Here is a 26767-nt window from a genome sequence, read left to right as displayed (position 1 = left end):
AGAATATGTACAGAGCCAGGTATAGTGGTGAACACCTCTAGTCCCAGCTACTTGGGAGGCTGAGGTAGGAAGATCACTTGAAGCCAGGATTATGAAACCAGCCTGGGCAATATAATGATATCTCATCTCTACAAAAAACAAAAGACCCAGCCAGGCATGATGGCAGGAGCCTCTAATCCTAGCTAATCAGGAGGCTGAGGTGGGAGGATCACTTGAGCCTAGGAATTCAAGGCTTCGGTGAGTTGTGATTGTGCCATGGAGGGCAGAACTAGACCTCGTCGCTTAAAAAAAATTGTACAGAGGCTGGGCGCGGTGGCTCAAGCCTGTAATCCCAGCACTTTGGGAGGCCGAGGCGGGTGGATCACAAGGTCAAGAGATCGAGACCATCCTGGTCAACATGGTGAAACCCCGTCTCTACTAAAAATACAAAAATTCAGCTGGGCATGGTGGCACGTGCCTGTAATCCCAGCTACTCAGGAGGCTGAGGCAGGAGAATTGCCTGAACCCAGGAGGCGGAGGTTGCGGTGAGCCGAGATCGCGCCATTGCACTCCAGCCTGGGTAACATGAGTGAAACTCTGTCTCAAAAAAAAAAAAAAAAAAATTGTACAGTCTAGGGAGACAGTTGTGTTGTCAGAACAGGACTATGCGGGTGCATGCAGAACAATGAAGTGCATTTGCTCTTACTAATGAGAAAATGTTTGGATTATTGCTACTTTAAAAAATCTCCATTGCTGCTTCCCATGAACATTTTCACTCTCTTAATAAAAAACCAATTAATTAGAAATAATCAAAGCCAGATTGACTTCGCTTCGTTCACCACTGTTGCACTATAAGGTAGCCAAGCCAAATTTTAGGAACTCCAGAACAGCTGTAACTTAAAATTTGCTTTGATGGTCCATTAGACTACCTTCATTTCCAGGTCTTCCTAGCCCATCATTAGGATTCAACCTGAAAAGAACAATCAAGGCCCAAAGATTTCAGGAAGCCAAGTTGCTGGGGTCAGAAATGGAATCTGTAGCAACCTTGTTACTTTTGGAAAACCTTAAGAAAATTCTCAATTTGGCCAGCCCTGCTAGAGTGGTGCTAAGAGTTTTTTATACAGACACGACTTTTTGCACACCTAGAAGGAAACTGTGCAAGGTGTACCTTTGCCTCTAGCAAAGAAAACCTTTGGCTTGGAATGGAAGAAATGTGTGGGTGGGTGCTGTTGGGAGAGAGCTTTCCCAGTGTGGAAGAAAGTAATTCATTGGTAGAAATGGATTTTTAATACTTCTTCCAGACCACTTAAAAGCAATATTAGCATCAAGAACCTAGCAGTCTAAGCATTTAATTTAGCTATTTCCCCTGCCAGCTCGATACTTACTGATGTCCACATGGTCTCATAACCTCATTTTGGCTGTACCCATCCCCTTCTCTTGTTGTTCATATTAAACAAATAGCCTGTGGCCAGAATCTTGGCACTGGTCTCCTCCTTGGAGCTCCTTGCATTGTCATAAAAGAACAAGGGGTTTTTACACTATTTTTTTGCTCCAGATGCTTTTCCATTCCATTCATGTGGGTAATAATGACTTGCAAATTTTGTCAATTAACCTTTACTTCAAGAAATAATTACCCCATTTCTACTTCATTTTCCCTGTTGAAATATTTTTTTTCCAAATCTGCTACACTCAGGAGCTCAAGGACACCAGCAGACCTTAGAGGAGGATTAGGAGCTTCTTCAGTAAGCCAGAAGGCCAGGCAAGGGTGACAATGCCAGTGGCTCTGAGCCCAAGATGAGTCTCCATCTGTTTTGTTTGTAATGCGGAAACTCACTCATAACCTAAGCAGCATCCCCACCGGTCAGATACTTCTCTGCTCTCCTCACAATAGGCAGCTTTTGCCAGCTTGATGGGAATCCCTGAGAGGTGAGGGCCATTCTAAGGGCCCTCTTGATAGAACACAATAAGAAACTTTTAGCAAAAGAAAACTAGGGGGCTGGTGGGGGTGTGCAGGTGCAGGTGTGGTGAGAATTTGCCCTCTGGGCAGCCCTCCTGGAGCTGCTTGTCTATTTGATGGATGGTTCCCCTCTTTTGTGGCTCCTACTGCTTCCTTGAAGGCACTTCCCTGCTTTGGAATCCCTTAGCCAGAGTTGATACACTAAGAAAAGGCCAGATCAAATCTTTTGAATTATTATTATTTTGTATGTCTGGTAACAAGCTGATAGGGTGAGTGAGAAGGAGCAAAGAGACGTAGTTTATCACTGAGTCATAATACCTTTTCAAGAAGGACTAATTCATTAATTTTTGTCTTAGACCCGGTTAGGGTTGCCTTACAGTGCAAAGTGGAAAGAAAGCAGGACTGCTGAGAGGAGCTCAGGACCCATTTTCCAGAACTATAGCTTTCTCAAAACTTTGGAGAGCAGTGAAATAGATTCCCAAGTGAAAGGGGTGACAGAAGTGAAAAAAAGAAAAACTCTTTCTCCTCAAAACTAGAAGCAAACAAACAAAGCCCTAAAAATTTTAATCCAGAATCGTCCCCCAGGGGGTTCCCAAGCATTGAGAGCCCAGGGCCGTTTGAAAGAATATTGCATCTTTTGGTGGTAAGTCCCTGAGTACTGTAAACCCAGAAAATCTGAGACAGTCTCAGTTAACGTAGAAAGTTTACTTTGCCAAGGTTGAGGGTATACACTTGTGGCACAGCCTGAGGAGGTCCTGATGGTTGAGGCACAGCTTGGTTTTATACATTTTAGGGAGACATGAGACATGAGTCAATGTAAGAAGTACGTTGGTTTGGTCTGGAATGGCGGGACACCTTAGACTTGAAGTAGGGAGGGGGCTTCCCGGTCACAAGTAGGTGAGAGACAAATAGTTGCATTCTTTTGTTTCAGATTTGCCTTTCCAAAGGAGGAAATCAGATATGCATATATCTCAGTGAGCAGAGGGGTGACTGAATAGAATGGGAGGCAGGTTTGCCTAACAGTTCCCAGCTTGAGTTTTCCTTTTAGCTTAGCGAATTGGGGCCCAAGGTATTTTCCTTTCACAGCACTTCTCTCACTTTCTCCCAGTAACCTCCTCTGAGATGCTTCTTTGGTTTGTCTGATGGGTTGGCCATCACCAGTGCAAGCCTCCTGTTGTCAGTGTCACTAACACAGGCTTCATTCGGATTGTAGGTGACACTGTAGAGACACATGGAAGAGTGTAATGCAGTTCCCCGCCACCCACAATTAGAACAATTCATAACCCTGTGTGATGACTCCGTCAAGACGTCTTCTTGGGGAGTGAATTTATAGTTCAGAGAATAAGGAAAAAAGTCTCCCAAGGCTTGAAAAGAAACCAGGGATTCAATGGCTCTTCATCTGTGGCAATCAAATGAATCTGCAAATTTGTTGTCCTTCAGTGTGAATCAAAATCTTAAACTCTGCAAAACTCATCTACTTCTATGAGAAGTGCCTGTGTTCTTCCCTTAACTTCCAAGACACAGTTACTTTTAGGAAAGGCCCTTCATGGCTTGCTTCAAGTGAGTGTAAAGAGAGCTTTTTCATACTCAGTCAGTTTCAAGGACCTGAAGAAGCACAGCAGGAAGCTAAAAACCAGGCCTGACCGATCCGGTTTCAGTGTAGAGGCGAGGGCAGAGAGGATGGAAATCAAAAAGCCACAAACCAGGGCCAGGTGTGAACATCAAAACTTTTCCCTAAGTGGTCTGTCAGTTCCTGAGCCCATGTTCCCCCATAGCTCAGCAGCATGCGGTGATGTCCCACCATCTGCTCTGGGAGTCACAGCCTCTGTTATTGTGGGCCCTCTGCGTGAAGCTGAAGAGTAATGCCTGGTGGATCGTCTTAAATGACCCCAGCCAGGCTTTGGTGTTAGTGAGCTCGCTAAACTACATCAGCTTTCAGTTCTGGGAATGACACTACTCAGAGGTACTCCAAGGACCAGAGATTAAATATAGAATTAACATCCTCAGCATTAGCCCCTTAAGACAGAAACTTAGGAAGATTTTTCTCTATAAAATATATGTGTATGGATCTCTCGATCAACAGCAACAAACCGTTTTACAAGTTTTGCTCCATTCCATCTATGCAAAATGGCCATCGCTGTGATTGGATTAGATGATTCGGATAAACCTGTTTCTCTATTCCTTCTCCTGTTGTCTTCAGCCCTTATCTTTCTAAAGTGCCTGCACGTAACCTATTTTTTTTTTTAGCCCTATGGCAGGGTGTATTTTTAGGGAGTCTTTTTTTCTTATTTATTGATCTATCTAGCTAAGGAGTTAATTAAGAATAAAAGCTCAGGAGTCCTGTAGGAACTGGCTTCCGGGGGCCTAGTGGGAATAGTGGGAAGGTTGTGTTTGAATTCGCCCTACTAATGGTGATTGTCTGCATTCCTTGGCTGAGGAGTTACAGATTTGGGGAGATTAAAACACATTCCAACATTCTACTAGTATTATAAACAATGAGAACATGCCTTTTCTTGCCGCAAGAATCTGGAGAAGCAGAAGATGGCAGGCCTGGAGGCACAGAAGAGGCCGCTGATGTTGGCAGCGTTGAATGGGCTCTCGGTGGCTCGAGTCTCAGGGCGAGAAGAGAATCGAGTTGATGCCACCCGGGTTCCCATGGATGAGAGGGTAAGTGGCAGGCTTGTCAAATGTGATTCATTCTCTGCGGTCGTAGGATCCCAAAACACCCTCCTTGCCCAGACGTGCCAGCACTGAGGTTTGTGTGATGCTTTCGTTCTTCAGTCTGAAATTAGGAAGATCAGGTATAACTGCGTTGCATTAAATCAGTCCCTTCCAGCATCTCATGTTTCTCTGCTCCGGTCTTCCTGCTTTGTCAGGTTGGCGGATCAATGGTTGCCTAAAACCAGCAGCCCCTAACATGCCGTGTGACTTGGTCAAGTCACTCAATTTCTTTAAGCCTGCTTCCTTTTTTGTAAAATGCACAAGTTAACCACTTGCAGTAGCTCTCAATTTCTGTGATTTTTGTGAGCGATTGCCATTTCTTAGGAAGTGATTATTTTATCCAAGCATTTATTTTTATTCTTAATTTTTTAAAAAATTTTATTTTCTTTTTGGGGGCACATGTGAACGTTTAGGACACAGGTGTGTCACAGGGGTTTGTTGTACGTATTATTTCATCAGCCAGGTATTAAGCCCAGTGCCCCATAGTTATCTTTTCTGCTCCTCTCCCTCCTCCCACCCTCCATCCTCAAGTACCCCAGTATCTGTTGTTTCCTTCTTTGTGTTCATAAGTTCTTATCATTTAGGTCCCACTTATGAGTGAGAACATGCAGTATTTGGTCTGTTCCTGTGCTAGTTTGCTAAGGATAATAGCATCCAGCTCCATCCATGTTTCCCCTCAAAAGACATGACCCTCGTATCCAAGCATTTATAGAGTTCTTTAAAAGTGCTGTCCCCTCATATGACCATAAAATGAGGCTGATTTATAATTGTCTGGATAACACATTGTGAGAACACTGGTTTTGAAAAGCAGAAAACAGCTGCATGGTAGTGTTTTAGACGTGAAGAAAGGTGTATCCTTAGTTCCTGAACTTGCTGTCAGAAGGTTAAGAAACAGGTTGTATAAACATAATAGAGTACTAATAACATTAAGGCGTTAGATTTCTGCTAGTATGTATCCAGAATTAGGATGTTTTTAGACCCAGAAGGGACTTTAGAGGAATCATTTAACCCAATTAATAGCATGTTACTATTACTAGTAGTTTGGCGAGTGAGGAGGAAAAAAGAGATTTAATTTTCAGAGCTATAGAATTGTGGATCAGTATCATCTAAAAACAGCTACATATGTGGAGAAAAGGATGTTGGATAATTAAGCTTAACAGTCTCTTTATCATTAGGACTTTGAACAGAGCATTATTGGCAAAAATTTTGATTTATAAATTTCAGCTCTTGCTAGTTCTTGCAGATTTGTTCTACTTGTAGTATGAGTAAGAAGGAAAATGGTTGTTAGATGAGGGAAACTATCAATATGGTTAATAATGAGACAAACTAACCAAGTATTGATTATACAACTTGAAATCTCATATTAACACAATCACTGTAAATATTTAAAGAAATTTGGTTGTTACCGGGCGCAGTGGCTCATGCCTGTAATCCCAGCACTTTGGGAGGCCGAGGCAAGTGAATCCCCTGAAGTCGGGAGTTCGAGACCAGCCTGACCAACATGGAGAAACCCCATCTCTACTAAAAATACAAAAAATTATCCAGGCGTGGTGGTGCATGCCTGTAATCCCAGCTACTGGGGAGGCTGAGGCAGGAGAATCGCTTGAACCTGGGAGGCGGAGGTTGCAGTGAGCTCAGGCCCTACCATTACACTCCAGTCCGGGCAACAAGAGTGAAACTTTGTCTCAAAAAAAAAAAAAAAAAAAACAGAAATTTGGTTGTTTCATTGAGTTTTTGGATCAGATAATTTAGAGAGCTGAAGACCAATTTCTGTTGCAGTTCAGAACGCTGAAGAAGAAACTAGAAGAGGGAATGGTGTTCACAGAATATGAGCAAATTCCAAAGAAAAAAGCGAATGGCATTTTCAGCACAGCGGCTCTGCCAGAAAATGCCGAGCGCAGCCGAATCCGCGAAGTTGTCCCCTATGAGGAGAATCGAGTAGAGCTGATACCAACCAAAGAAAATAACACAGGATACATTAACGCCTCCCACATCAAGGTAAGAAGGCAGCCTGTTAGAAGGTTTCTTAAAGATAGCTGGGTTAAAGGTAAAAATGCAGGGAGAAGAAAGCGTGTGGGCTGTAACTGTGCCTTTTGGCTTGTCCCCAGACCCTCAGGGAGTGTTTTTGAACTCCTGTGCTTTTCTTAGTCAAGTGGAAGGGCATGTCTATCACTGCAGAGAGAAGGAAGTCTAGCAGCCTTAGGAAAAACCTCAGGTCAGCGATTTCTGAAGCCTGCTCATTACAGAGGCTTTAACTTTTCCTTCTCTCTGTGGGCTATAACTCTCTGTACTCACAGGAAAAACTGAAGATTATCCTTTTCAGTTTGTAATTAGCAAGTGATGGAGACTTTGGAAGTAACAGATATTGCATTACTGACATTAACCTTTTATGTTCAATAACAGCAGAAACTGTTGTTCCTCCCTTATAATATACGGTTATGCATTTTATAGCACAAATCTTATTATTGCATGATATTTAAAAGAGTGGAGTGATTTTCACCTAAACTATAAAAATGTGGTTAATATTGAATCTTGAAAGATTTGCCACATTAGTCAATTAATTTGTGTTACTAAATTTTTGTTATTTCAAATACTTCAAACCTTTATATGTCAGTATTACATAGTTTATCAGTTCTGCAGTTAAAAGTTTGAGTTATGGAGCCAGGCACGGTGGTTCACGCCTGTAATCCTAGCACTTTGGGAGGCTGAGGTGGGTGGATCACCTGAGGTGAGGAGTTCAAGACCAGCCTAGCCATCATGGTGACACCCCATCTTTAAAAAAAAAAAAAAAAAAAAAAACAACTTTGAGTTATGGATATGTGTGTACGTATAGTTAAATATTTCCTAAATAGCTTACCTTCCTCAGTATCTTTATTCACAGAGGACACTTGTTTCAAATGTCACCATTTGCTCTGAACTCTTAAGTAGGATAATTTATTCATCTATTAATGTTAAAACCATTGTTATAGGATATTGTTGATTAACACAAGGTTCAATTAATAGTTGAACTTCTAAAGGCTAGTTAGGTATCTAGCTTGTATATCAGTTATAACTAGTTTTGATATGGAATGTGAAAAGTGTAGCGTGGTTGGGCATATAGTATTTTTTATTAATATACACAGATAACCATATTTTTTAATAATTAGTACTGTCAAAAGAAGAGCAACTATCATAGATCATATTGCTAATTTTTAGTCTGGTTTTTTGAGAGTGAGAAATAAAAATTGGACTCTAGGAAACTCTTAAATAAACTGGCAATGGTGTGTTTTATGGGCTTAGTTTAGATTATGAAACAGTGACCAAAGTAACATATTCAAAGAAAGATGCAGATCACACAGCTGCTTCTTGATGGAGTGTCTCTGAAAATCTTGCATAGCAACAGTGTATTATCTTCTTCTTTTGGCCAGATCTCTTCCACCATTTTCCATCTGCTCTCTGAAAAAAGCCGTCACTTTGTATAAACTGTGCCCATTGGGTATCATTATCCAAGAAGCATTCCCTTCTTGGTTATTCCCTGCGGCCCACATTTCATCCTGTGGATCCAGGTTAGACATGGGTGCATTTAATAGACCCATGAGCTTGCAAGAGCTTGCCCCAGTGTTTTGGAATAGAGTTGTATATTTTGCCAATGTTTTCCCCCCTGGGTTCCAAGCAGCCATTAACACAGAACAGAGATTTATTTGCTCCAGAGGTGGAATCACATCTGTGAAATCTACCTCAGTAGCACTGCTTGTTGTGTTTTTAATGCAGTTTTTAATACCCTCCTGTCAATACTTGGAATATGCTGAAAGGCCCCAGGCAGCAACATTCTCTGGAAGTATTTATGGTTCCTATATGTTGGGTGCCAGAGAGGCTAATGTTTAAAATCACAATTCCACAGATAAACCAAACTCCTAGCCAGCAAATATATGAATGTTATCTCCCACCAGTATTTGGAAAATGGATTTTTCTTGCCAGCTTTGACCTAAACATGTCTTGTGTAATGAGACAATAGCTTACATTGTTTTTGTTTGAATTAAGTTAGCATACAGTTTTATAAAATAAATGAGGGAAAAAAGTTTCAAACAGTGATTACTTCATTGCTTTTTGAACTCTCCAGAGATCTGCATTGCATAGATGTAGAAGGAACCTGACTTTGCAATATTAAGGCACAGAGCTGGAAGGGAGAACAGAAAGAATTCCTCCAGAGGCCACCATTTCACCTTGACAGCGTGACCTTTAACACTTTGAGTACAACTTCTTATTTATGGTTCTCTGCAGCTACTGTTTATAGCTGTAGAATTATCTTCTCCTGATCACCCTGAGCTGCATGGGGTAATAATTTTATTGTCTGAAGTCATCTCATGACTCTGTAGTTCAGTTGGATGCTGTGGTACTACCAAGGTGAAGTTATTGATGAAATATGTGCTGTTGACAAGGGCATTCTTAGCATCTCTGCTGTGCGTGGCACCACAGAGCAGCAGTGACAGCAGAGGTTTATGATACACTTCATATCAGATCCGCAGGAGAAAGATAGTGCTCCAAAAGGGACGCTGTTCCGTGGTCGTTTTTTGGGTTTTTTGTTTGTTTGTTTGTGTATAATTGGATGCCATGGAGTACTGTTTTTCAAACTGGGTCGTAACACGGTGGTAGAATGTGAAATCAGTTTAGTGGTCATGACCAGGTGTGTGTGTGTATGTGTGTCTGTGTGTGTTAATGAAATAGACTAGACTAGAGGAGAGAAAAGAACAGAAAGTGTCAAAGTACATTGCACATAGTAAGCATAACTATTATTTCTGTAACAAATCCTAAGTTATACATGTTCATATAGATGCGTATATACATGTATCTATGTGTATGTGTTTTTAATAGGCACTAGTTTGTATGTACTGTGATTTGCAAACCAAGATCAAGTTAAGGCCAGATGTGGTGGCTTACTCCAGTCCTCCCAGCACTTTGGGAGGCTGAGGAGGGTGGATCATCTGAGGTCAGGAGTTCAAGAACAGCCTGGCCAACATGGTGAAACCCTGTCTCTACCAAAAATACAAAATTTAGCTGGGCATGATGGTAGGTGTCTGTAATACCAGCTCCTTGAGAGGCTGAGGAAGGAGAATCACTTGAACTCGGGAGGCAGAGGTTGCAGTGAGCCGAGATCATGCCACTGCACTCCTGCCTGGGCAACAGAGTGAGACCCCATCACACAAAAAAAGATCAGGTAGATATTTTAATAGACATGAGTGGCAAAAAATCTTTTCATGTGAGGCTGTGTCACTAGTCTCTATAATCTCAGGGTTTCTATTAATTGAACGAATTCATTTGGCCAAAAAAATATCCAGGGTTTTAAGGTGTATACAGATGAACAGGTGGTCAGTACGCAATGCTGTCCCGGACTTGGGGTTTATTTACTGACGCTTCCCTTCGTTTTCAGGTGGTGGTTGGCGGGGCAGAATGGCACTACATAGCCACCCAGGGACCCCTGCCACACACGTGCCACGACTTCTGGCAGATGGTGTGGGAGCAGGGAGTGAATGTGATTGCCATGGTCACCGCAGAGGAGGTAAGGGAAACGGCCTACTCCACGTCCTTTTCCCCAGGGCAAAGGGTAGCCAGAAGATGGGCTTTGTACTGGCGATTCTGTTACCCTCTCCTTCCTGCAGTGCTGTTTCTCTGCAAATGCTTTTCTCTTTGGTATATATCTATTTTCTCTTCTTACTTCCAGATAGATATTGTTGTAGCTTTTCCTCCTCTCATTTTCATCTGGCTTTTAACTCTTTTCCTTGGATTGACACACACTAAACTGAAAATAAAACAACAGAACACCAAGAAATGACCAGACTTTAGTTCAACCCGCTAACTTTGTGCCAAACGAAACAGTGAGCTTTCCACTGGAATGGGAGAGTCTCAGGCTGCTCAGGGCAAATCCACTTAGATGTCCAACTCCAGGCCCCAGCTCCACATGCACCATGCTTATCAGCTGAAAAGAGACCAGAAACTTGTTCCTGGAGAGGCCTCTGTTCTTTGGGGAGAGAAAATTATATCTTTTTCTTCTTTTGCCAAGCCAAACATAGTTTTCTGCTGTAACTAGAGAACTCTATGTGATGTAATAAAAAACCAGCCTACACTGCCGGTCAGTCCAGTCGGTGTTCAGCTTGCTGTCTTTGCGGGGAGAACTGTTGTTTCTTCTCTTGTCACATTCTCCTTCTTTCATTTCTTTCATTAAATTCCAGTTTATGTTTTGAAATCATTCAAGGGACTAGTTTAATGTGTGTTTACCAGTATCCATGGTATTGCAGTGGCCTTTCCTAGCTATGTTAAAGGGGTCAGGAACAAAGAAAATTGGGGAGGAAAAAGTCATATTTTCCTTCATTGACTGTTCTGAGTGTTTGCTTTTCAGCACAGTCCATTAGAAGAAAATAATGAAAGGGACTTCAAGCTCTTTAAAGCCAGTTGTACTTTCTTGGGCTGACCTGTTTGACCTTCCCACAAAGAGAATGAATCCTCCTTAAAGCTTCTAGAATAGATTTATCATCTCATCAGATCACATCATTGCAAGGCATTCATTCACTTAAATACAGCGTACCATCTGTGCTAACTTCAGGAGTACATGGTAAATGAGACAGGCACCATCCCTGTCCCCATAGAGCTTGTGTCCTAGTGGGAGGGGCATTCGAAAGTGAACAAATAAATTCAAATAGCAGTAAGTGCTGTGGCAAAAATGGAAAACTGCGGTCCAAAGAGGGTCTGGGGAGGAAGGTACAGAGGTGGGTCCTCCTGTCTCTTCCCTCTTCCTCTTTGTGTGGGTTTCAGCCGCAAAACTGCCGTTCACACTAGGGCACTCCTACTAAAGGGTAGCTTCGGGATGGGCAACCCTGAGCTCCAGGCTCTGTATCATGTCTCACACTTGCTGGAAGGCTGGAAGTGAAAACCTTATTAATAGGAGCCTAAATTCAAGGGAGAAAAAATTTTTTAAAATGGAACAAAAGGTTAAGAGAGAGCGTGACTAGGGGATACTTTAGATCCGAGGAAGTGGTATTGCAGGTGAGACAGGAGTGACAAGGGGCCAGCCTTGCCAAGACAAATAGCATCTAGTGATCTGTGGGAGAGCTGGGAACTCATAGTTTTTAAAAATCCATAACTGATTTATACACTCAGCAGAAATATAAATTTGAGGTAAATGTGCTTTCACATGATTAGCAAATAAAAGAGCAAGATATGCTTCCAACTTAAGGAGACTCAGTTAAACCAAATGAAGCCAGGCAAGGTAATTTGTATTCCCCAAAGACATGTTGCTTTACAAGTAGGCTAGACATTAGGGTTCCTCTAAACAGCCATCAGGGTTCCCAGAGCCTGTCACCACTGCAGCGCTGTGTTCAGTGTTCCCTCTCTCTCACCACCTACTCTTGCCCTGAATCTCCTCAGCTACCACCTCCTCCACACTCTGCCTCTTCTTCAGGGATTTTAAAACTGTGCAAAACTTAAACATAGACCTTGTGTAGATGGTTGAGAGTACATAGTCTCAGAAAAGATAAAATCAAGGGAGAAAGAACAGTGATGTGACCAGCTCTTCTCAGTTCTAGTTGTCCATTGAACTGAAACAAATTAGTCAGGCTGAAAAAAATGTGAGATCGACACTAGCTAAAGACAGCATCCATAGTAATTGTGCTGTCACAGAAAGAGCTCTGGGCTGAACGTCGGAGAGGAGTAGCCTGACCTAGAGCGATTGCTGGAACCTCTTGCTCCCTTGTTTAAAACCTTTGAGTGACTTCCCATTGCCCATGGAGTGAAATCCCAACTTTCCACCATGGACTGTGAGGCCTTTCCAGTGTCCTCTCCTACCGACTGCCCCTCACATGTCACACTCCAGCCACCTGGAAGACCTTTGTTTCTTGAATGCACCAAGCTTGTTCATGTTTCTAGATTTTGCACTTGCACCTCTGTCTAACATTCAACTGCACCTCAGTTGTGAATCTTTTATCTTTTCCACTGATGCAGCTGTCATTGTAAAGACCATAGTTTTTGGTCTTAATTAGCACATATAGGATCTACCCTGTGGTAGACACTGCAGAGTGCTACTGAGCCTAACGATTTAGAAGCTATGTGCATTTTCTTCTGTCTTCACATCTTAGGATTAAGAGGATGGGAGCTTCCTTTGAGCTATTTCCAATTTTGCTTTTATGTGTGATTTAGGAGGGCGGACGAACCAAAAGCCACCGATACTGGCCCAAACTGGGTTCCAAGCACAGCTCAGCCACCTATGGCAAATTCAAGGTCACCACAAAGTTTCGAACTGATTCTGTTTGCTATGCAACCACGGGCTTGAAGGTCAAGCATCTTTTATCTGGGCAAGAAAGGACAGTGTGGCATTTACAGTATACTGACTGGCCAGATCACGGCTGCCCAGAGGACGTCCAAGGGTTTTTATGTAAGTTTTTTTCTTTCGAGTCTGTGTGTTACCTGACTGACTGTTACAAAGTGTGTCAATAATCCATCCGTTAGAGATGGAATAGAAAAAAAAGATGCTTTCTCTTAAGTGGCAAAAGTGTCATAACATTGAAATATATGTTCCTTTGTTACTATGTAGAACAGAGAAGAATAATACATGTCACTTAATTCTGTTTACCTTTCCTGCACATAAGCTAAGACTGTGGTCAACAAATTGGCTGTACCTTGATTCAGACCTTCAGCTACTCATTTAATCAGTAATTATTCTGACACACGCTACAACAAGGATGAACCTTGAGGAATGATACTGTGTGGAAATAATCCAGTCACAAAAGGACAGAAGTTGTGATTCCGTTTACATGAGGTACCTAGAATAGGCAAAGTCAGAGAGAGAAACTGGGTGAGAGGTTCCAGCGGCTGAGGCAAAGGGGGATTACAATTTTTTTTTTTTTTTTGAGGTGGAGTCTCACTCTGTCACCCAGGCTGGAGTGCAGTGGTGCGATCTCGGCTCACTGCAACCTCTGCCTCCCAGGTTCACGCATTTCTCCTGCCTCAGCCTCCCAAGTAGGTGGGACTACAGGCACAGCCACCACACCTGGCTAATTTTTGTATTTTTAGTAGACACGGGGTTTCACCCTGTTGGCCAGGATGATCTCGAACTCCTGCCTCAAGTGATCTGCCCTCCTCAGCCTCCCAAAGTGCAGGGATTATAGGCACGAGCCACCGTACCCAGCCGGGAATTACTATTTGATGGTGCAAGATTTGTGTTTGGGACAGTGAAAAAGTACTGGACATGGATGGTGGTGATGGTTGCACAACTGTGAATATGCTTGATGCCACTGATCTGTACATTTACAAATGGTTAAACTGGTAAATTTTATGTTGTGTTCACTTTAGCACATTAAAAAAAAAAGAGAAGAGAAATGAAATTTAAAAATAGGCCAGGCGTGATGGCTTATGTTGTAATCCCAGCACTTTGGGAGGCTAAGTGGGGCAGATCACCTGAGGTGAGGCGTTTGAGACCAGACTGGCCAACATGGTGAAAACCCATCTCTCCTGAAAATACAAAATTAGCCAAGCATGGTGGTGCATTCCTGTAATCCCAGCTACTGGGGAGGCTGAGGCAGAAGAATTGCTTGAACCTGGGAGGCGGAGGTTGCACTGAGCCGAGATTGCAACATTGCACTCCAATCTGGGCAACAAGAGTGAAACTCTTACCTAAAAAAAAAAATTTAAAAATAAGTGAATAAATAAAATTTCTCATGAAGGTTTGCATTCTCACAAGCCCTATATTTCCCTACAATGGTAAACCTCAGTACTTTCTCAAGCTTTTTCATATTTTTATGAAAACACTAAGAAGTATCGAAACCCTCTTATAGTTTTTGAAATGAAATTTGCTTAAAGACTAATTTATTAAATTCTATATATGTGTATTTTTAGAACGTGCTTATATTAGAAACTAATTCACCAGATTATGTGCAGTATTTTATTTGAAAGGCCAAAAATTGGGCATGTACCCACTACATGCCAGGCACTGGATGGGGCAGAGATGACACTGAGTTCACAGTCTTTGCTTTCAAGGTATTCCTAGTCTAAAGGGAAAGACAGGCCAGTCATCATGGTCCAAAGATGAGATCTGATACCCTCCTCTGCTTTTCAGTGGTGGCTGCAGCTCTCTCTCCTTTTCCACATGCTCACCTGACTGTCCTGTGTTTGTCGGGAAACCCCATTCCTTACCTAGCTAGAAAGGAGCCCTGGATGCTCCCTGTAGCCTTGTGCCTGATCTATTGTTGACTCTCCAGCTAGAGGAGGACCTGTGACCACCACGGAGGGACCATCATCCAGATGCTGGATAATGTCAAAACCTTGAGTTTATTTTGGTATTCATTTAGAATGGGAGAAGAAAGAAAGGAGAGAGAGAACAGGTTTTGAAGAGCTAAAAATACTGATTTACAGGTTTTAACAAATATTCTGATGTGTACTTATCCAGCGATAAAAGCATTTCATTTACGTGAAAGTGACAATGGTACTTGAGGGTTTGGCACTGAAAGCAGAGAAGGATGACTGGAGTCAGAGGATCTTGAGTAAGATCCAGAGAGGATTCATGATTTGCCTGAGGTCAAATGGGTCATTATCTGTAGCTTAAAATACTAATAAGAACCTCCCTTCCTCCTAACAGTGCTCGTTATATTTCTTTCAGCTGATCACTTGCTAACTGACTTACTAAAATTTTCTCCAAGAAGCAGAAAATGGAAATAATATAAATAGATCAGTTTGTTGATTAGCTGACAACTCTGATGAAAGAGTGAGTGTAAAAGGCACTTTAAAGTATAGTCTTTTGCTGGGTTCAGTGGGAGACCAAGGCAGGTGGATCACGAGGAGATTGAGACCATCCTGGCTAACACTGTGAAATCCCGTCTCTACCAAAACAAAAAATTAGCCAGTTGTTCTGGCAGGTGTCTGTAATCCCAGCTACTCAGGAGGCTGAAGCAGGAGAGTCACTTGAACCCAGGAGGTGGAGGTTGCAGTGAGCCGAGATTGCATCACTGCACTGCAGCCTGGGCTTCAGAGCAAGACTCTGCCTCTAAATAAATAAATAAATAGATAGATAGATAGATAGATAGATAGATACATACATACATACATACATAGAAAGAAAGAAAGAATAGTCTTTTAAATCAGAACCAATTAAGGAAACCCTGTCTACATTACCGAAGAATACATAGTATTTTTAAATAATGTGAATGTAAGTATTATATTTTTAGAAAACTCAATACACTTATACCATGCCAGGCATTAGAAATGTTGAATCGGGTCTCCTAGGTTTTAAAAGGGTTTTGCCTGTGTTGAAATTAGATTACCTGGATGCCGGGTACCTAAGCCAAATTGTTTACTGCCCTCTAGAAGTCTTTACTGAGTTACAGCATAAGGAACTTTATTAATATGATTGATGGAGGAAACATCCATTGAATCGACCTTCCCTCCACTACAGGAAAAGCTCTATTTGAAAGTGTCATTACCCAACATTCCTTTTGTTTTTCTTCTTAAATTTAGCTCAAGTAAAGCTTTGTCTCTGGTATGTAAATACTGTCTTTGGTCAGACAGAATACTCAGTTGCCTCATGTCTTTTCCCACTTGCAGAAACATTGTAAAGAAGATTCCATGCACAATATTAGCTTGTATTTGGTGCCTAAATAACTACTCCCTCTATGCATCTCATGGCATCTTCTTTCTTTCTTGTTTTGTCCTATTTTACTACCAGTAGTACTGCTGTGACTAGCACTAACACAGTTATTACCAATCATCATCGTAGTAGTAGTGGTAATAATAATAGTTTGCTTATTTGGTAAACCACTTCAGATTATTTAATAATTAGGTAAGTATATAAAGGAAAGTATGGGTTCTTTATATATGTCTGTAAACAGATGCTTTTAAATTATTTGAATGGTTCAAACCTACTTTTTTCTCTTCAACAGTGTAGACATTTCCCCTAGAGTCTTGTTTATGCTTTTACCTCAGGATGAGGCTCACCGAGTGTCAAGAACCTTTAAACCTGTTTCTTTCCTCAGCTACTGACCTAAATTATTAATTAATTTGGGGGGGTTTTGGGAATGTCTGAGGATTACATTTCTATACTTTTCTCTTTTGTCATGGTTGTGAAAAAAGTCATTAAGGCTTGGAATCCTGTAATTTTTCTTTTGTGCCTAATTGGAGTCATGAAAACACCCCTCCCTACACAGCCCTGCTGAGCCAGACAGATGCTGGAAGGCATGGGGGGTATCATGACCTCTCCACCTCATACACATGTTGACTCCAGAAAGGGGGTTCATCTTGGGCTGTTCTCATAGCCCCATGGAATCCATGCTGGAAAGCAGACTCCCCAAAGTCTACTTTAAAATCCAAAAATGAAGTCAAGCCTCAGTTGACATTCACTCATCAGTGAGGGGAAGGAAGAAGGGGCAGATGGATGCTCTCTCTCCACCAGAAATTGGCTCTGACAGGCGGGCGTTTCAAGGGGACTTAGCAGTTGTTCTGATCCCAGTCTGTTAATAGCAGGAATTGCTGTAAGTAATGTCTAGAATCATCTGCTTGGGGGACTTAGGGATTTGCAGAGGGGAAAACAGAATTTAATTTTTAAAAAAGAACTATTTAATTTAAAGAACAAATTCTCCCGTGAACTAATTGACTCCCAGCTGGTCCTTTCTGGATCCAGGACTGTACAGTGGGTACCAGCCAAATAATTAGTGTCTTGTAAGAACTGTAAATTATTGTCACTTAAAAAAAAAAGAAAAACACATTCACCATCAGTTCTCTTCCGCTCCCCCTCCCCAACTTATATACAAAGCCATGGAGGACTTTGGTGACAGGATTTGCGTTTCGTCCTGCAGCCTACTTGGAGGAGATCCAGTCGGTCCGTCGCCATACCAACAGCATGCTGGAAGGCAACAAGAACCGGCACCCGCCCATTGTGGTCCACTGTAGTGCTGGGGTGGGAAGGACCGGCGTGGTCATTCTTTCTGAGCTGATGATCTACTGCTTGGAGCATAACGAAGTGAGTCATTCTGGGCTTCTCTCTGAATACTCCACCTTGGGGACAAGTCTACACCCTGGCCAGACCTTTGCTGGGCCCTTGCATTTTCAGTGGTGAATTTCCTCTCTCCTGACATTAATAGGCCGCCATATCTTTTTGGCCTCCCACTACTCCATGTAGATACCCAGATAAAAGAGGAGAAATGAGAGTGTGCAATAGAAAACACTTAGAAAATGTGATCTTAGTCAGCGTCTACTTTCAGAAGTCTACAGCATTTTGGTTTTATTGTGTAATTTTCCATGGTGAGCTATTTGACCCCATATCATTTAGATGCGTCTTGCATTTCTAGGATGTGTTCTGGCCTAAATCCTAGGTGAAAATGTGTCTACTTGGAAAGTGTTTTTCATTCTTCAGAGTGAGGTTTGGGGGGTCATCTGCTTGTCTAGTCTGGCAGTTGCATGGTGTCTTGGAGCAGAGTAGATACTTTGAGCACACAAACATCCCCATCTTTGCATCTGCTGGCCTCGCTACCCCTTCTCCTTGCAGAAGTGGGCTGCCGCAGAGCCTGTGCACACAAGGTGTATGGCATTCCTTTGCTGCTGGAGGACTAGGGAGTTACACCGAGACGCTTTTGATTTTGTGTAGGTGAGATGAACAGCAGTCAAAGCTAAGGAATAGTTCTTCTTCCTTCTGATTACGTGGGACACTAGAATTTTTAAGGGGCTTTTATCTGCTATATCAGCCAAGTAAAGGAGCCATGTACATGTTACTCATCCTGTTTGACAGAAGAGGAAACTGAGGCCCAGAAATAATTACGTGATTTGTCTAGTGCTATGCGGCTCTTATGCAGTGGAACCGAGGCAAGAAGCAAGGTCTTCTCTGTCTGTGTCCAGAGTTATTTCCTGTCTCCACTCTGCCTCCAAACGCTGAATAAGATTTGGTTCTTCTCAGTTTTCAAAGTATATGGCTTGAAAAATTAAAGGAACCTTGTGGTTTGGTAGTCCTTAAATTACAAAATGATTTGTTGCAATTCTGTGGAGGAATTTATGATGATACACCTATTTATTCAATAGCATGAATTGTTTGAAAATCAGATTAAATATTGCTGCATGAAGTTTGTCACATTGAAACATCCAGAAAAACAACAAACGTTAAATATGTTCAAAGGATTTTTAAACGCTCTGCCTATGAAAAGGTAATTTTGAGAAACTTCTGGTCTGCCCGTGGGAGTGTTTGTGCTGGTAAAAATTGGAAGAGGGGCAATCCTAACTGTAGCCTAATGTTAGAAAAACATAAAACAAAGCTTGAGCGAAATGCTCATCATGGAATCAGTTGAGACTACATAACAGAAATACCATTGCCCTCTGAGTTTTTACCATTTTGTCCCACATAGGATTTTTTGATTGTTTGCTTCTCTGTTCCTGTCAATATTAGACATCTCTAGAAATCTCTAGAACAATGAGTAACCTGCCACTGAGTCTTCATCCATCCATTGCTAGGAAGACAAAATAAGATGAGGTGGAATCAGTATGTGCATGGCCTCATCATCACCTCCCCCATCTAATTGTCCTTCCCTTTCCCTCATATCATTTTTGTCACCAAATTCCCCCCTTGTTTTCTTTCTTTTTTTTTGAGACAGGGTGTTACCATGTTGCCCAGGCTGGTCTCAAACTCCCGGGCTCAAGCAATCCTCCCATCTTGGTCTCCCGAATTGTTGGGATTATGGTGTGAGCCACAAGGTTTGGCCACTCCCCTTCTTTCCCCGTTCTCTGTGCTCCGCTCCCCATTTCCCCTTTTCAACTCAAGAAGCCATTCTGTCTTGTCTAACGTGAAAGACTGTTCTGTTCTGAGCTCTTTGGAGACCCATCAAAGGCTGAGCCTCAGCGAGGTGATGACATGGGGGCCCGCTGAACACCAGATGTTATTGGTCCGGCAGAACACAGACAAGGCACATCAAAGCCAGAACAGTTTGGAGTGAGGGATTTGGCCTGTGTGGCCTCCTGTGGACTTGGTGAAGGCGTGGGGTGGTTAAATGCTCTATAGTGTGTCCAAACATAGCGGATTTCCTCAGTGCCCAACTGCATGCCAGAACATTCTTTGCTGGAACATGGTCAATCCAAAAAGAACTTCTGTTCCCATTGATATTCAAAGATAGCAAGATGACTCATATTTTTCACTTCACTTCCCCTAGCACAAATACAGCTGGTCTTATCTGTCCTATTTCCCATGATTGCTATTGGTAGATGGTTAGTGGGAAATGCCCTACTTTTGTTCTGATACTGTTTCAGGCCTGGCTAGTAAGATCCAAGCCCCTATTTCAGGAGAAGAGTAGACCATGTTTAGTTTATTTTGTTTGTTTTTCAAGCAAAGATTTTAACAAACAAATAAATATTAAACCGTGGATCCCATTTTTCTCCTGTCCAAACTCCACTGCGTTCTTTCCACAGCTTCTGGATGTAGCATACTTTATATTTCAGTCTGTAATTCATGCAGTTTTAATTCTGTCAGTGAAACGGCCTTCCTTTTTTTGACTTTTCCCTCTCAGTCTCATTTTAAACGCAGAAAATTTGAGCAGAAACAATGAAACGCAGACACTTGCAGTGAGGTTGGTAGCTGTGCGGTGGGGCGTGGGGACAGCTGCCCCAGGCTGCTCTGGGAAGCCTCCCTGTATCCCAGTTCTTTTGGTCACTGAGGTGTTAGCTGAGACATTTTAAGATGCATAAAATTTTTCAGAAAGCACTCATTCTATGGTCTGCAGTACATTCTCAGTCCCCTGGATGTAGCTGTCTGTTCTAGCTACAGCTAATTACAAATGGTCAGGATCTCAGTAGCTGAAGGGCAGATGCCTTGATCTCGCTGCTTTTCTGAATAAGTTACACCTCCATCATAAAGTGAGGAGGAGAAAATGTCTTCTAGACAAGATTGAGCAAGCATCAACTGCTTTGTGCTTCCCTGGCTTGGGGGCAGTTATCAGCGTAGCCTGTGGGAGTGAGTCTTTAAGCCAGCCAGGACCCTTTCGTTGAAGACCAGGAGAACTTGCTTTGTCGTGTCCCCAGACTTCTCCATATCAGACAATATACTGTCATTTAGGCTCAGTCCTACAGGTAATTGAGATGGGAATGATGGTAGAGGAGGAGGAGGATGTGGCAGTGGAGGAGGTGACAATACTGAAAACAATATAATAACAGCTAGCTTGTGTCTAGTGCTTACCATGTATACGCACTATTCTAAGAGCCTGATAGTATTAACGCAAATAGCCTTTGCAGTGACACTGTAAGGTTAGTCCTGTTAGTACCTGTGTTAGTCCATTCTCACTCTGCTGTAAAGAACTACCTGAGACTGGGTAGTTTATAAAGGAAAGCGATTTAATTGATTCACAGTTCTCCAGGCTGTAGAGGAAGCATGGCTGCAGGCCTCAGGAAACTTAAAACCATGGCAGAAGGGCCTAGGGAAAGTAAGCAGGTCTTCAACGTGGCAGCAGGAGAGAGCGAGCAAAGGGGGAAATGCAACATACTTTTAAACAACCAAATCTCATGAGAATTCACTATTACAAGAACTGTAAGAAGGAAATCTGCCCCCATGTTCCAGTCACCTCCCATCAGGTTCCTCCCTCAACACTCATCTTGATTACCATTCAAGATGAGCTGTCAGTGGAGACACAGAGTCAGACCATATCAGTATCCTTACATAACAGAAGAGAAACTGAGTCATAGGTAAATGACGTAATGTGCCCACATCCCACAGCCAAGAAGTGGTAGAGTTGAGATTCAGCAGATGAAGCCTGACTCAGAACCTGTGCCCTGAACATCAGTGTGATCCTGCTTCCCGGCTAAAGCCTTTGGCGGATAGGGGCGAGTAGCAGGCTTATTCTCTCTATTCGTGTATCTTCAGTGCTCAACCACAGAGTAATGCTCATCAGACATGAAATTAAGTTCATTATGAGGTGGCTGTAGGTCACATCTCATTATACTGGTCACTTTGCAATACAATTCAGTCAGAGACCTGCTTGTTACCAACAGAAGCTTGTAACATAGGCTCTTTATTTTGATTCATCATTCGAAGATTCACATGCCTTTTTGTTTTCTTTTCTTATTACGCAGGGACTTGACTTTGTCCCTTTGCACCACTGTGATTGCACCGCTGCACTCTAGCCCAGGCAACATCACAAGTCTGTGATGGCCATTCCTCAGTTGGTGTTGGACAAGAGTGACTGATGGCATGTGTCATCTTATAACTATACACAGTTTGAAAATAACTGAAATTATATTTCAAGGTTCAAAGGTTTCAATGTCAGACATACAGCTGAGTTTTTATTATTTTCTTTTAAACACTTGCTTAGCCCTTGAAAACTTCATGGGTCATTTGCCCTGTAAGAGTTCCCAGAGCAGAGTGAATGTGCTGGGGCCACCATGGCTGGTCCAGGAGGATGCACATGTTGAAGGTAAACAGAGAGGACACTGTGACAGCCACTGGTCTGCCCAAGTACCCATTACACTGTTTTAATTTCCTTCCATTAATGATAGTATATATCATTGTATATATTCTCAAAGAATTCACACATAGGCAATCTCATTTAATACTCACAATGTTCTCATTTAAGACTCAAGGCCAGGCACAGTTGCTCTCACCCATAATTCTAAGACTTTTAGAAGCCAAGGCTGGAGGATTGCTTGAGCTCAGGAGTTTGAGACCAGCCTGGGCAACACAGTCAGACCTTGTTTCTACACAAAATTTTTAAAATTAGCCAGGCGTGGTGGTGCGCGTCTACAGTCCCAGCTATTCAGGAGGCTGAAGTGGGAGGATTCCTTGAGCCTAGGAGGTTGATGTTGCAATGAGTTATGATAGCACCACTGTACTCCAGCCTGGGCGACAGAGCGAGACCCTGTCTCAAAAAAGGTGTTCTCAGTTAAAGACTTTTACTCCAAGTAGGACTGGTGTTCAGAGACGGTACTTTGACATTTTAAAGGTTCACACTTAAATTATCTCACTTGATCACAACCACAATCCTGTGAGATGATTATTGCATTAATAACATATATTAATGTTAATAAAGGAATATTGAGGCCAGGCACAGTGGCTCACACCTGTAATCCCAGAATTTTGGGAGGCCAAGGCAGGGAGATCACCTGAGGTCGGGAGTTCAAGACCAGCCTGGCCAACACAATGAAACCCCATCTCTACTAAAAATACAGAAAATTAGCTGGGCATGGTGGCACACGCCTGTAATCCCAGCTACTCCAGAGGCTGAGGCAGGAGAATCTCTTGAACCTGGGAGGCCGAGGTTACAGTGAGCCGAGATCACACCACTCACTGCACTCAGCCTGGGCAATAAGAGTGAAACTCTCTCTCAAAAAAATTTTTAAAAAGGGGCCAGGTGAGGTGGCTCACGCCTGTAATCCAAGTACTTTGGAGGCCAAGGCGGGCGGATCACCTGAGGTCGGGAGTTCAAGACCTGCCTGACCAACAATGGTGAAACCCCATCTTTAAATAAATAAATAAATAAATAAAAATTTTTAAATTTTTAAAAAATATTTTTAAAAAGGAATAATGAATAATATTTATTAAGCACTCACTGTGCACTAAATGCTTGATACGTGTTTCATCATTTGATCCTGTGAGGTGGATGTTATTTTATACCCCATGTTATTGCTGAGAAAATGTCTAGGGCAGGGCCACAATGCTGTTAGAGGAAAGGATTATTATCCTGATTTTACAGATGAGGAAACTAAGACCCCTGAGATGGCTTAAATCCTGTCATTGGGTTGTGGTGGAGTTAAGAGTACCAGCCAGCTCTAGTCAGGTCTAACTCCAGCCTTTATCTTACATCCAGCAGACTAGTCTGTATTTAAAATAATACACCAGGACAGGTGTGGTGGCTCACACCTATAACACTAGCACTTGGGGAGACTCAAGTATGAGGATTGCTTGAGCCCAGGAGTTCAAGGCTGCAGCGAGCTATGACTGTGCCATTGCACTCTAGCCTCGGTGACACAGCAAGACCCTCTCTCAGAAAATTTTAAATTAATTAAAAATGAAATATCCCACCAGTGACACATGATGGCCAGGTTCTCCAGTTGCTGGTGTAAACTGATGCATAAAACCCAGCTGGGGCAGAGTCCCTTGCTTTCTCTTGTACCTGGGCATGGGCAGTGGGTGAGTGCTTCCTGAAATGAGGGGATGAGGAATGCTCTAAGGGAAGCCTCCTGTCTCAGGACCTTGTGCTTTCTCTCTTTTCTTGCAGAAGGTGGAAGTGCCCATGATGCTGAGGCTCCTCAGGGAGCAGAGGATGTTCATGATCCAGACCATCGCTCAATACAAGTTTGTCTACCAAGTCCTCATCCAGTTCCTCCAAAGCTCCAGACTCATTTAATCCCCTAATCCAGCTCCTGGAGGAGGGACTCAGCTCCATCCCACAGGAGGAGAGTCACCTCCAGACAACATCTGCTCCCGCCACAGGGGTGCAGGTGGCTGGCAGCAAGCAGGCTCTCTGAAGACAGGAGCCAAGATTATTCACACATACCATGTATTATTTTATATGAGATAATTTATTTTTTCCTCTTTGGAATAACTTTTGTGAATTATTATAATGCAGTTTTCCTCATAATAGAGAACTTTTCATTTCAACCACATCTTGACTGATCTGCATTGTATTAGGAAATGTTTCCTGGTGAATCATTTTGGGGACAGAGGCATGAGGGAGCACATCTCTTGTGAAGTTGCAGCCAGATTTGTAACCAACCTTGAAATTCATCAGCTTAGCTCATTCATCAGCTTAATTCATTCATCATACATTGTTTATGTCCAAAGCAAAGATGGCAAGAAAATAAATTCATCCTGAAATATAAAGAAAAGGATCTGAAGGAACAAACACGATTCTCTTATATTTTGGGCTCATGAGCCTTGATGGACAATTTTCCCTCTTCTTTTCTGCCCTTATCCTCAGCAATCTCCTCTCCTCCCCACCCTACCCAGCATCCCCCCCACCCCATGCTTGATTTAAAGGTAGAACAGCTAAAAGACAGCATTGCCTTTACGGTGCAATAATTGCTGCCTTTGGGGCTGAAACAGAAGCTCTGTGTTGTGCTTTTCTTGACCACCCCTTATTCTGGGCTCTGGAGCTTGTCCCTTGCTAGGGACTGCACCCTGGGTATTTGCTGCTACCTCTCCTGTTTGCTCAGTAGGGCCCTGTCTGGTGGCATTGAGGCCATATGTGCAGTTAAGGCTCTTCCCTGATTGAGAGAGGATAGCAGACCAGAGTAGAAAGAGAAAGGAGTTGGGCAGAGCCTTGAGGATTATATTTTTCAGGCAGGGCCTTGATGATCAGTGCTTTTTGTTTAAATAAGATGCGTATGCTGGACGGAGACGAGAAAGTTGAGGTGTGGCTATGTTCCATCTTTCCATCAGTCACTAAGTCATTGGAAAGGTCATCAGGGAAACAGTTGGGGAAGCTGATTTATGGGAGCGGTTTGGCATTTAGCTACGTGGCAAGGGTCCTGGCCAGGAAACACATCAAATGTGGCCCCCACTGTGCTGATGTTATCTTTAGGCTTTGGCCTGCAAGAGCAGAATTAATCCCACTCAGGACCCCATAGTCCAAATTTTGGGCCACTTGATGAATGATGGTAGAATTTCTCATTCACAAAACCCTTTGCTTCTTTCCTTTTCTCCATAAAATCTACTCTCTGGTCAGTTATGGTATTAACTACCTTCAGTTTCAATCCCAGTTCTTAGTTTCTTCCTGTGGCTTCATTGGTCAGTGTGTATTTTTGAATTTCTTAGGTTAATACACAATAAATCATGTTTTGCACATTTTTCCTCTTCATTTTGGGGGATTTATCATTCTATGTCTACTTTTTCTTGAGTACAGCTTTGATATGCACCCATTGGCACATGGCGATGGGAAGTCACAGGGCATGCTCTTTCTGGTTAATTTGATGCCACAACTTCCTTGTCTTTTCAGCTCGGGGAAAAGGCAGCAGCGGAGGGAGGCATATGGAACACCCACAGTGGTCAGTTCCAGGAACAAACCTGCAATTTAAAAATGAGTCAGCCAGTTGCGGTGGCTCACACCTGTAATCCCAGCACTTTGAAAGGCCAAGGCGGGCAGATTGCTTGAGCTCAGGAGTTCGAGATGAGCCTGGGCAACATGGTGAAACCGTGTCTCTACAAAAAGTACAAAAGTACAAAAACTAGCCAGGCATGATGGCATGCACCTGTAGTCCCAGCTGCTCAGGAGGCTGAGACGGGAGGATAAGAATTTAAGACTGCAGTGAGCTGTGATCTTGCCACTGCAGTCCGGCCTGGGCTACAGAGAGACCCTGTCTCTAAAAAATAAATAAATAAAAAGGTTGTCAAGGAAAACTAGATGTGATAGAAAGGAAAATTTAATTGCAGTTTTTTTTTCTTAGAATTGACTGCTGTGAGAGTTCTATATGCCTTTCTTCATTGCTGCTTTTTCCCCTGGGCTGAAGAGATGAAGGAGGAGCACCAAATCAACCAGAAAAAGTAGACCTTTGTGATATCTCATCACCACATGCTAACAGGTGCGCATTCCCCATTAAGTTCTTTGGAATATGAATCCTCTCAGTTTCAGCTTGGCCAGGTGTTGTGGTGGTTGTACTCTGTATTTAGAATATCAGGGGATGGAGGGCTTCCTCTCTGTCCTCTGCTTCAAGGTCTGAAGACTCGGTGAAGGAGTATAATCTGAGCTTTGTAGATTCTGGAGTTTTGTTGTATGTCCTGGAAAGAAAACCATTCATATTACATGTATTTTCAGTGGAATAGAGCTTATAACCCTTATTATAAGAAGCTCCTCAATAGGCACAAAGGTATTTGTTTCCTTTCCTTGGGGGTTTTTCCATCCTTGGTATATTCCACTGTTAGGGATGTTTTAGCAAGTGGTCTCAGTTACTGTTTTATTGCATGATAACCAACATCAGTATTTATCTTTTATCTCTAAGCTCCAAGGTGGGCACTGTTAGAACATCTCATGTGGGCAGCATATAGATCTGGTGTCTCTTTGAGGTCATCAGAGCTCATGGGCTTCCTTGAAATTCATCCATTGTTACTGCCGTATGCTACAGGAATATTCCTTAGTACACAAATGCAGGGAGGAAGTGGGTTTAATATTCAACTTTCCTAGTCAGAGTTTATATTGA

The 26767-nt window shown here is 42.6% G+C and overlaps 1 protein-coding gene across 1 annotated transcript in view; it reads left to right on the top strand.

Moving 5' to 3' along the window:
- PTPN14 (protein tyrosine phosphatase non-receptor type 14) overlaps window positions 1-24546 on the top strand; it is a 47083-nt gene extending 22537 nt beyond the window's left edge. Inside the window, exons 9-14 of the mRNA XM_017547536.2 lie at window positions 4460-4603; window positions 6437-6655; window positions 10065-10193; window positions 12824-13058; window positions 17467-17630; window positions 23851-24546. Coding sequence (XP_017403025.1) covers window positions 4460-4603; window positions 6437-6655; window positions 10065-10193; window positions 12824-13058; window positions 17467-17630; window positions 23851-23979 — 1020 coding nt within the window. The 3' untranslated portion in view covers window positions 23980-24546. The remainder of the gene's footprint in view (window positions 1-4459; window positions 4604-6436; window positions 6656-10064; window positions 10194-12823; window positions 13059-17466; window positions 17631-23850) is intronic.
- The last annotated feature ends 2221 nt before the right edge of the window (window positions 24547-26767 follow it).

This window comes from Cebus imitator, unplaced genomic scaffold (assembly GCF_001604975.1).
Source record: "Cebus imitator isolate Cc_AM_T3 unplaced genomic scaffold, Cebus_imitator-1.0 Scaffold198, whole genome shotgun sequence".
In the NCBI taxonomy this organism is placed as follows: Eukaryota; Metazoa; Chordata; class Mammalia; order Primates; family Cebidae; genus Cebus; species Cebus imitator.
Note: the sequence above shows the minus strand (reverse complement) of the source record. Positions and strands in the feature narration are given on the sequence as shown.